This window comes from Sebastes umbrosus, chromosome 13, assembly GCF_015220745.1.
Source record: "Sebastes umbrosus isolate fSebUmb1 chromosome 13, fSebUmb1.pri, whole genome shotgun sequence".
NCBI classification, from domain to species: domain Eukaryota; kingdom Metazoa; phylum Chordata; class Actinopteri; order Perciformes; family Sebastidae; genus Sebastes; species Sebastes umbrosus.
Genome location: NC_051281.1, coordinates 23,711,734 through 23,724,027, shown reverse-complemented (window position 1 = coordinate 23,724,027; position 12,294 = coordinate 23,711,734). Strand labels below are relative to the sequence as shown.

The following is a 12,294-nucleotide window of genomic DNA, read 5'->3' as shown; positions in this document are numbered from 1 at the left end:
CCTCTTGGTGGCGTTCTCCTGGAAGGGGTAGATGACCTGTCCGGTCTGGCAGAGCTCACAGATGAAGCCTTTCTCTCGACACAAACTGCAGCTGAAAACGTGGGAGCTGGCAAACTTGATCACCTTGGACAGGAAGGGAGCCAGTTTTCCATCAATTACCTGGAGGTTGAGGAGAGAGGGATGAATGGGGGAAGAGGAAGAAAGGAAGAACATGGTCAGCAACAACAGAGACTTAAAAATGTAATAGAGGTATATAAAGTACCATACTGGCTGTCAGCAACCTCAACACAAACTGATGCAAAAACTGAAAGGCCCATCAAGGAATCTAGTTTGAAGGCTAAAAACAAACAGCCTTCCTGTAACAGCAGTTTTTACTCCTTTTTGGCAGGAATTTCTGAACTCTGAATAGTTAGCATAGCAGCACAAGTATTCTCCTTCTGCTTTAGGGTAAGTTTCAATCAACTGCTACAATCTATAGGTGATTAAATGTAGTAAAACATGCATGAGAGGGTCAAAAAGGCCGGTAACTGTTTGACAAAAAGATCAGAATGGATCATAACACAACACAGATTTGTTTGAGGCAGTGTGAATTGAAGCGAAGATATGAAAAGACTGAAAATGTTTAAACGTGAGCCAAACAATCTGAACATGAGAAACATGAGGGGGGAAAAGGTGAGAAACATTTGAAATCAGTTTAAAATGTTTTTTACGGGATAGAATAATTTAAAAACTCATTTCAAAATGACTGTAAGACAGAAGGATTCCTCTTTGGCTTGGAGGAAAGACTGGAGACAGAAGGAGAGGAAACTGAAGGAAGGAAGGAAGAAGACGGTAAATGAGGTGAACGCCTTTTAATGGCAACGCTTGGCAAGGTCCTTTAAGAACTGAGGCGGGGGTTTTGGCGGCGGGGGTCTGGAGATGTATTGTACTGAATAGACAGTGGATGACTCAGAGGAAAAAAACAGTTTGTGAAAAGAAAAGCTGTGCAGACTCTGAGATAGATATAAAAACTCGATATGGTTGTATCATATTCATAATGCAGAACAGAGTGTATGTGAGACACCGAGTATAAAGTAAGAGAAAGAGTGGTAGAGATACAATATACAAGAGAGATCTTGAGAGAGAGCGAGAGCCTGTATTCAGATACAAGTGGTTCCACCTGGCAGAGCTCTGGACCTCCCAATTATAACCTCCTTCATGCTGTTTGTTACACGACGAGGACGAGAGGAGAAGAGGAGGATGTGATGGAGAGAGGAGGAAGGAGCCACACACAGAGGGAACATAGAGGTATACTGATCCTGTTTACAGTACATCCGAGGCTTTCACCATAACAACCCATGCTGTACAGTCTGGTGTCAAATTATCAGTCTCAGACCAACATGAGGCGTTTTAGAGAAAATATCTCACTGAAAATAAGATATATTTCAGTCACCCTCTAACCAGACCTGTTAGACTCTTTACAGTAAAACAGATTAGAGCTGCAACCACAACATTTTATGTTGTTGCAAGAGTCCATTCATGAGAAAACAAGCAAACAATTACATAACGTTAAAGATAAAACATGCCAATATTAGTCCAGACCTCTCAATCACTGCCCATGATCGGATTTGTTCAATGATTCAAATAAGTATGGTGTTATGGCATCATTGATAGCTGTTTCCCAGTTTGGAGAACAATCGTCCAATCACAGAGCTTTGTCTTTGTCATCTTCCTTGATGTCTAGCTACCGACACACCGGCTACATCCATGAAAATAAGTGACAGAAAAATGGCTACAGAAATAGAGAAAAGTACGGATAAGATTGATGCAGGTCGTACTAGTTGTTATGAGTCGACTTACAGAAATAACTCAACATAATTCTTTGATCTTTGTGAAAAAACACTAGTAAGCACAACGACAGCTTTCATGTTGAGTGAAACTGACATTGGTAGGACAGATGTTTATTACTCACTACACTTGCTTGAGTAAAAGTGATAATTTGTTTTAGGGGGGAGGAAGAAGACTTTGTGTTGCCAAAGTGCAAATCAATCCACCTATAGTTTTTGCAGTGTGTCCCGCACCGTCGGCTCTAGTCGACTCGTGTTGGAGGCTTTTTGGCCGTTGGCTGGAGTCTTTGCGGTGTGTTCGAGTGCAACTTTTTGGCCAAGACACACGCGACGCAACAGCCGCAATGTGGTTCTTCTCGAGAGAAGAAGAAGAAGACTGCAAGCTAGTCAACATGGATGTTAACATTCAATTGAGTAAGGAAATGCATTCAACATGTTTGTTAGAGCTCAAGGATACACACAATGAGTTTTGGTAACACTGAATATGAACATAACTTTTGTTTGGTTACGAGAAAACTCCACAGGGCTACTTTAAATAAAAACTGTCTTCAAACTGCTGTGTAGCAAAATCTACCGCAGCTTCCTTTCACTGAAAATGACATTAGCTGGATGGATACAACACAAGCCACTAATTGGTAAAATAAATAGAATTCAGAAATATGCCAGGGTTTCCGCCAGTGTATTGCAAGCATCAGGGATTTATGTTTTTTTAGGATGTATTTTAAACTAAAATGTGTTATACAGCTAGCGAACTCCTTTAAGGAATAGCTCAGTGCGTAGGTTTTGTGCTTAACATTAGTGTCGGTGTGTGCAGTCGAGAGAGAGAGAGAGAGAGAGAGAGAGAGACAGAAAAGGATGGCGCATGTTGGGTTTGTTTACTAGAAAGTTGTTTGTTAGGCCTTAAGCCTAAGTGTCCCTAATTAAATTGTTCTTCTGTACGTGAGAACAAGCTCAGTCCAGTACAGACGATAAATGTTTCCAAGGCAGACAGACAGGTACTGAGAGTGACAGACAGATATTTAGTGTCCCCACACTAAACCTAAGCAGCCCTGCTCAGCCCGGTCCAGCCCGGTCCACATGACGAATGGCTCTCCTGATGGAGGCTGACAGGCTCAGTAATTAAGGCCCTCTATAATTGGACTGGGCAGAATCAAACGACTGGCAACACGGCTCTGGTGGCTGACTGGTACTCTGGAGGACGGTGGGAAAGATGGAGGGCGGCACAGAAAGATGGATGGCTGGATGGAGAGTGAAGGAAGGAACAGAGTGAAAAGAGTTTGTACTTGTACGTGTATGAAGCCTGGATGCAATCTTACATTATAAATTACTCCACAAAGATTTAAAAGTGATATTATTATCACATTTACTTCTCTAAATTCACAATTTTTTTCCTGTTTTCTTAAAATTCCCATTAATCTGCTATTACTTGCTATAAATATCCAGTGACCATTTTATTTCCTACACCAAAGTACCAAAGTAGAACTGGCCAGCAGGGTCACACTGGGACAATCATTCAGGCAGGAACCTCCAACTTCAACCCTATTAATTTGTACACTTGCCCACATCCAACAAGGACAACAATGAAGCCAAATATTGATGGCCGTCCTGAGTGTCTAGGCCAACCAGCAGCCAGCCAGCTCGTAGACCCCTCAGTGCTCTGATGGGAGTTCAGGGTCGACTGGTTTGGATTAACTTCTGTCTCCAGAACAGACAGAAGTTGTTGACATTTGGATTCTGCAAAATGATTAAAGAGTCCTTATGAGGGGGTCGGCACAGTTCGCAAGATAAATTGGAGGGGCTTTGAGATGATTAACAGGGTGGCAAGGAAAAGAAGAATAAAAACATATTTCTGTTAGACTACAGTTTCTATGACTTTTCTTTTTCATGGATAGTTTTAACCCTTCAGGTATCTAAAATGATTCAAATAAAACAATCTGAGAAATTAAAATAACTCTTAGGTGGGTTGCAAGCAGACATTGCTTCTTGTTGCTGGATCAACTGCCTTATGTCCACACTGGCCTTATGTCCACACTGAATTGACAGCACAAAACAGTGTGACAGACAGCAGATTTTATGACATTTAAGACGACAATATCCCTTTTTAAAGAGCCCTGTCAAGTGTGTTCTCCTAAACAAACATATGCTATTTATTTAGGCTGTTTCAGGTTAAATGACCACCAAATCCCCCCGAAGGAACACACAAAAGAGAGGGGGTGGCAATGAGAGGGAAAAAAAGTGAGTTAACAAGAGAATAAAACGTAATTTACCAAGCGCAGAAAGCAGAAATAAAAATATGCATTAAGCACTCGGCTGATTGTCTCCTTTTTCAACACAGTATGTCTCCTTTTCATTCATTCATTACATCAGACTCAAACCCAAATTAAAAACAAAGAACAACAGGATGACTTTGTGTTGTAATTTGCTTGTGTGTGAAAATTGTCTCAATTGTGTCATCGGTCTAAATTCACCTTATCTTCGCAGCTCTCCAGATGCGGTGGAAACGCAATCAAGAATGCACAAAGTTACAAGTTTAGTTATTGTGGTTCAATAGTTTCTGGAACTATTTGAAAAGAGCCGTCTGAAATTTCTGATTTGGGTACAATCAATCCAGACTTGCAGTAATTGGCATTGTCTGCCTGAACTGCTAACCAGAGCAATGAGACTGACACCACCATGGGACCTTATTTCGGAAACAAATATATACCGTAGTCAATGGCAAGACACAATTATTTTTTATATCCCGTTTGAACTGCGCCATGAATCACACATATGATGTTTGTCAATTTAAAACATAATTTTGCAAGTCAAGAAAGTCGCAGTTTGTTGTAAAACTGTTGAAGTATCAGACAGAAAGACTAATTAGAAAGACGACACACACAAAAGTCGCGGACGTCCCCAGACGTCTCTCTCTCCGTGAAGCTACGATGCCTGTGTGTTTCTTACTGGGATGAACTCACACCAGCAACGGGTCTCGCTCGTTCTTTCTCTTCCTGGCTGATAAAAAGACCAGAAGTCGCTGGATAAAACACATCAGGTAAGATAACGTTTCATTTGTGCGTGGAACATAGCTAAGTTGGCTAACGCTTTCTTGCTGGCTGGCTAGTGTTGGTGATGTATGTTGTGCGAGACAAGGGATGTAGTTCACTGAGCGGATTCACACAAAACTAAATGATACCACGACAAACCCACGACGAACTGCGACTTTCTTGACTTGCTAAATGATGTTCTGAATTGACAAACATTATATGTGTGATTCATGGTGTAATTCAAATGGGATCCAAAAATGATTTGTCTTGTTGTCTCCGTTGACTACTGTTCATATTTTTTCTGAAATAAGGTCCAATGGGGTCCAGTGTAAGAGGCATGACTTGGGCTCTCTATTGCAGTGTCAGTCTGCTGACCTTCTAAAAACGTTGCACTATGTAGAGGACAAAAAAAAAAAAGTCTATGGGTATTTCAACAGAATATGTTACTGATTTCAACTTTAAAAGCATGTGCAAAACAGCAGCAGTATCTGCACCAGGATTAAAAAACAAATGTAGAATTTGCAAACAGTGCAATATTCACAGGTCCATATTCAAAATATGGTTCTACAGCAGCCAACAGGACAAACCCTCCTTTACACTCTTTCCCTATAAACACCACCCAACACACACACACACACACTCACACACACACACACACTTCACCTCCTCTCCCTCCATCCATCCTCTCAAACTCCTCCCCCTCCAGTTCAACCTCTTTTTCTGCTCCACGCAGAGTCTTTGTGCTCCAAAACCTCCTAATCCCCTAAAACTGCTGTTTAACAGCCGTTCGCCTGCCCTCCTCTCTCTCTCTCTGTCACACATTCACACACACACATAGAGAGAGGGAGAGAGACTACCGCAGCTCCATTGAGGAACTAGAAAGCCAGCTGGGATTACATGGCTGGAAAGACCAGCTCTGTTTGGATAACACCCTCTCCTCTCTCAAACACACACACACACGCACACACACATATATATATAGAAGACTTGATGTATGTTGGTTGTCAGTGTTTGCGTGCTGGAGTGTCTTATCAGGGGGTTCCACACATTTTTGAGTAACCTACCAGATGAGAAGATGGACACATTTTTACTGGTGATACCCGTTTTTTAGATTAATAAACAAACCTTAAATAAATTATAAATGAAAAGCAAACATTTTCTGTTAAAGGTCAAATTAAAAACCAAATAAGATATAGTGACAGTTCTATAAAAATAACTTTTTTTATCATATTTGCTCAACGTTACCGACTGCAGCTTTAAAACATATATAACTCAGGTGATGTTGGTCAAAAACATGTGGTACAAATATGAAACATAACGTGAGTACTAAGGACCCAAACATACAGTGCTTGCATTTAAAAAAAAAAAAAAAATTATAAACAGGCTCTTCTTGTGAAGCTTCTAAAGTCAAAGTGATGCTCAAGTTAACCGCTGGACAGGTCTGAATTTAGCTGGAAAATTAGGACTGTCAAAGTTAATGCGATAATAACGTGTTAACGCAAATTAGTTTTAACACCACTAATGTCTTTATCACACTGACGCAATCGATCTTTCGGAGGTCGTAGCGAATTCAGAATGTGGACAGACGAGCTTGTCACAAAGTTGGTTAAATAGCGAGGAAAAACTGTCATGACCATTTTCAAAAGGGTCTCTTGACCTCTGACCTCAAGATATGTGAATGAAAATGGGTTCTATGGGTACCCACGAGTCTCCCTTATACAGACATGCCCACTTTATGATAATCACATGCAGTTTTGGACAAGTCATAGTCCAGTCAGCACACTGACACACTGACAGCTGTTGTTGCCTGTTGGGCTGCAGTTTGCAATGTTATGATTTGAGCATATTTTTTATGCTTTATGCAGTCCCTGTGAGGGTTTCTGGACAATATTTGTCATTGTTTTGTGTTGTTAATTGATCTCTAATGATAAATATATACATACATTTGCATAAAGCAAGCATATTTTCCCACTCTCATGTTAATAAGAGTATTAAATACATGACAAATCTCCCTTTAAGGTACATTTTGAACAGATAAAAAATGTGTGATTAATCACGATTAACTAAGGACAATCATGCAACTAAATTGTGATTAAATATTTTATCGATTGACAGCACTATGGAATATACCTAAGTAATCCATCAAAATGCCCAAAATATCTGTTTGTAAAAATGAAAATTAGTTTATAGAGTACTAAATGTACCTTTGTCATTTCCTTATCAGTGCTCTCACAAACAAACAACGTCACTATTACATTAGTGCCACTTTATAAATCACCTCAAACCTAGTTTGGTATTTCTGTATACTGCAACTTCTTCACCCTGGCCGATTTATCCGTCTAGCTGTAATTTAAACATTTTTCGGGGGTGAACTAAAGTCAGATTTATGGTCGATGCAAAGGGGCAACATACATTTAGATTTATAGTTCAGCGTCGGTTTTCTCAAATTGATTGCACCACCGCAGGCATATCACGCCATATCATGTTTTAATCATACTCCACACAGCAACTGTGTTCACACTCTTTTATTCACTGATACGAGCGGCAGTGGGAAGGTACGCCTCGTGTCATTACTGAATATGAGACTATTCGGTGCTGTCGCTGTATTTCCGTTGTTTCATTCACTGTTATAGTGAGCAGGGGGCTGCAGTGAGCAGAAGGTTAGGTATTGTTAGAAGTGTGAAAACGAGATGATAACCAAGCTTTTACTCAACTTGCTTCATGTCTCAATAATCTCCAGCAGCATCAGTAACGTGTAGGAGAAAACGGAAGCAGCCCAAGCTGATCAATCACAGCTTTAACAATAAAAGCCCTACATATACAATACTCGCAGGTGAGTATTTCGCATTTTTGTGTTATTTATTCTTCAGGACTCCGATGTGTAAAAGCCTTAACATTGTGCATTTGAGGATAAATGTTCCACCCAAACTCAAAGCCATGAGCAGAAGCTGCAAATCTTTCTGAGAACTTTTAACATTTACTTAAGAGGCCTCTGTGTGTCTGGACAAGTGTGAGTGGAGAGGCATGCCTGGCATAGAGGGAATGCCAGAGTATCACTGTGGGAAGGCTGCTGCACACACATACACACACACACCTACTTCCCTTCTACTTTAGTCCTCACACAAAACCCTAGAAACAATCCTTAAAACCAGCAGAGGAAAAGGGCAGAGTGTCCTTAGACAAACACATATGTTTTCTCCAAATGAACTGGCTCCTAATGGGGGGATATGGGTGGTGAATAGACTTAGTGTGGTCCAGGGTTTAGCCAGGGGAGTTTAGCCTTCACTGACCTCTGAGCTGGAACAAAAAAAGCCACGTTGATTAAGAGTGTCATTTTATTCAGGAGGTGAATCAAAAGAAACAAGCTTGTTAATATGGAAAACCAATTAAGAGGCAGAGTGCTTGAGAATCTCCAAGAGAGGGGAGAGAGAGAGGGGGGAGGCTAGAGGGGGAGGGAAAGAGAAGAAGGAGCGCTGCAGACTCCGCCTATTGTTAAAATTAGTACTAAATCAGCAGTTTGGGGTTTATGAGTAAATCACAGAGTTTAGCAGTGAAAGAAAGAGTGAAGGACACACACACACACACACACACATAACACACATGTGTGTGCTGAGCGTGTGTGAGGCCAAGGGGATGTTGGGAAGAATGGAGGGATGTCACGCTTTGTTTTTCTGCCTGTTGATTCTGAATGTAACCAATTAGTGAAGCAGAGAGACACAGAGTGTGGGAGTGGAGGAGGAGGACGAGGAGGAGGAGGACGAGGAGGAGGAGGGGGTCCAATCTCTTTCACCGTGAGAGTCTGTGGCCGAGCTCCGAGTCAGAGAGGGAGGGTTGAAAGGAAAAAAATGGGGCAGGGTACAACATAATGAACGTAATGACAAACAAAAGAACTTTTCAGTCATTTGTGGTCGCTTTCCTCTGACCCCCCCAACTCAGTTTGACAACTAGATACTAAACCGCTGAAAGGCCAGGACTAAGCTATTAAAAAAAAACAAAAAACACTTTCTCTACTTTCATATTAAACACATTTTAATTCCACAAAAACCGCATTGGGCGGTGTAACTGGTATCAACAGGCAGGCACACTGGTAGAGATATGCCATTTGATAAGAAAATCTGCCGATTAGATAAGCGATAACAGCAGAGTTAAAGGTTTCCACGATGCCAGATACGAATTCCTTCCACCGACACCATTGTTTTCTTGGATCAGGACACTTGAAAGAGCTAACCCTGTTCTAAGTAGGGCTATTAGAAGGTAATACCCTCTCTTATCAGTGTTATGACATGGACTCTTGCTTGAGAAACAAAGGTTGTGCCCTACATAAGGTTGGCATTATTTTATATATATTTGTCTGATTGTCAACAAATCAAATGAAAAGATTAACAATGTGTTAGTTTGATTCTCAGTATTTTCTTACTGAATAATATTTAAAAACAAGTCACAAATATAAAGGCTCAATAATCTGCTAAAACATTTGGGCATTGTAGTTTTCAGCAAATGTTACATTGTATTTGTTGGGGACTATTTTAAGCAGCGGATTAATACATATTTGGTGCTCTAGTGCAGTGTTTCCCAAACTATTTTCTGGGGACTCACTTTTTAAAAGTGACAAACCATCATGACCCAATTCACAATAGGCTTTATCTATGAATCGTGAGAAGAGCGAATTTGTGCGTAAATGAACGTTTCTGACCATTTTTACTGCCATCTCCACATCACCTCATATTATCTTGAATATGTAAACCAGACATTTAGAATATAAATCACAACTTTCTTTTATGCACGTGTTATTGAAAACATATACACGTGTTAAATACTTCATTGACGAGACCAAACAAATGCATTTATATAGAGTTAACCGGCTCTCGTTTTTTTTTCTCTCACTAGTGAAACAAACTGAAGGTACGCGAGCCTTTCATATTAGATTCAATGTTATAAGTAGGCAACAATTATCAGAACAATACGAACATTCAGGCTCCCTCATGTGGCTCAAAGGTGTACTGCAGATACAAAAGAAAAAATTCAAGGGAAAAGATTCTGCAAAATTATAAGGCGACTCTAATCAAATTTCCATGACTGCTCTAGTGAGTATTTGGGGCTGCAGGACGATGTCGGTGTGATTGGGTCAAAATACATTCCAGTGTGTGGGTTCACAGTAATGAAGTAATATGTTACCAAGTGCAACAGTGTGGCTCACTGATGTGATCACGAAGTATCACGAAGGCTCCGATTGTTTCTCCAACCAGCAAAACAATCTTCAAACACTAGACATTTTTAATTGTTAAAAAAAATGTAGATGTGGGCAGCAATTTGTAGATCTGGAACTAAGCTACACCCAGTTAAGTTTAACTAAACTTATTATATATTTTATTCTAAATTAAACTTTAAATATTTACCTAAACTAATCCTTATCATTAAAAAAGGCTTGTTGAAGAAGTGAGAATCAGTCCAATCTGAGGTCTGAACCGAAACTGATTAATGCAAAGTCAGTTTAGCTTTCATACCAGTTTCAGTTCATGTTAGACATGTGAATGGCATCACTATCGAAGAATTATATTGCCAAGAAGTGAAAGTCAACTGTTCGTTCCATTGCAACCACAGCGCCCAGCAGCAAAGCTACACTTCCGCCATTTTGGACTGAAAGCGTCTACCGGACACAAGTGAAACATCTGCTTAAAAAGTGCAGTACAAAAGTAAAATTAAATATTTTTATTACATTGTCAATTTCTACTGAAATGGTCTGTGTTAAAGAATAAAATATTATAAATAAAATAAGTGTGTGTGTACCTGCTGCAGGTCAGCCATGGAGTACAGGTGGATGTGCTGTAGCAGGTATTCCCTGGGGAAGATTCTGTGAATAGACACACAACAAAAGTCTTAATACATCATTCTCTGAGAAGCAGGTCATGAGTCAGAGTATTTAGCATATTCATCAGCACAGTGCCACAAACACTCATCAACACCTCACCCTGCAGGCAAAATAATAACCAAAATTCCCAGTTTGCTCTGCCAACAAAAAAAGGTCAAGGTAAAATGTATCATCTGTTATTGTCATTGTTTCCGAATACTCAGTAAACAGAGGAACCACATTATGATACTTCAGTGCTACGATTTACACAATAAAGAAGAGAATGCACTTTATCGTCCCGCAAAGGCAGGACATTTTTATTTGAAAAACAAATAGATACAAAAACAAAAAAAAAAAACATTTGTAAGATTTTGGTTGTGCTTATTAGATAAAGTGCAATGAATGATAATAAAGTACAATCTCACGTATAAAGATGTGCATTTTTTTATTATATACATTAGAATTGACTACATTTATTTATTTATATTTATTTTATTTTTTTATATTTATAAGTGAATCTGTGCAGGCCAGGTTTTAAATAATAGGTCCAATCTTGCAAACATATAAATATGGAACCACATATGTTCACATGCACACAGTTAAATATGAGCATACACTGATTTAATGTCTAACAACCAGCCTTTCAGTCCATAGAGCTAAACAAAGTAATATTATTAATCTAATAGTCAGACGCACTCCATCTTCTGACATTATGTGACAATACACAGACAGGAGAGTGTGTGTGTGTGTATGTGTGTGTGTGTTGTGAGACCTCCTCTCAGGCCACTAAGATGGATGGCACCATGTTAAATCCTGTCTAAGCTGTGATGAGTGTCACCAAAACACAAGTATGTGCATGTATTCATACACGTGTGTGTGTGTGTGTGTGTGGGTGTGTGGGTGTGTGTGTGCGCGTGCGCGATCCAGACACCTCATGGTGATAGGCACCTCTGATAAACTACTCTGTTTGGTACGTTACCAATGGTTACCACATCAGCATTCATAAGATTACACACACACATATTAACACACACTAGCTCCTTGTTGATTGTGTAGTCGGTGCCCAGTTGAACACACCTTTAAAGTGTGTGCCAATCTTGATAAAAGCCCTTGAGAATGAACTCATTTTAGGAATATATTACAAGCAGAAGATACACAGATTCATGCATATATACAACAAATGACAATATTTGTAGACCTGATAGTATTTAATTCCATATTTCATTTCACTATCCTCCGTGTACTTCCAGTCCAGCAGACACACCTTTGATTGAAATTCTGTTATCGCTCAGTGATTATGATCGTGTGCTGAAGGAGGGTCTGATCTGAGTAAGTGTGTGAACCAGTTGATGTAGGAAGTCCTGCAAATATGTATGTGTGTGTGTGTGTGTGTGTGTGTGTGTGTGTGTGTGTGTGTGTGTGTAGGGGGTGGATAAACTAAACACAATCACAATCTAATGCAAACCAAAGCCAAATCTTATCGTTATCAAACTTATAACGTTCAACTTGTGTTGACACAGTGTCAAAGAAGTGTTGATACAACATTTTGGATGCTGTAAGTTTGTGGTGTTAATGTTTTAATGATTCGTCAACC

General features: G+C 39.8%; 1 protein-coding gene across 2 annotated transcripts in view; it reads right to left on the bottom strand.

Annotated features, from left to right (window-relative positions):
* The window catches only part of plekhm3 (pleckstrin homology domain containing, family M, member 3), a 45,045-nt gene that overhangs the window by 6,096 nt on the left and 26,655 nt on the right, over positions 1 to 12,294 (bottom strand). Inside the window, exons 5-6 of one of the 2 annotated variants that reach the window (XM_037788869.1) lie at positions 10,640 to 10,703; positions 2 to 159 (exon numbers count right to left, since the gene is read on the bottom strand). In XM_037788869.1, coding sequence (XP_037644797.1) covers positions 2 to 159; positions 10,640 to 10,703 — 222 coding nt within the window. Of the gene's footprint in view, position 1; positions 160 to 6,999; positions 7,497 to 10,639; positions 10,704 to 12,294 lie in introns of those variants that run through there. The other variant, XM_037788870.1, reaches the window with a different exon arrangement.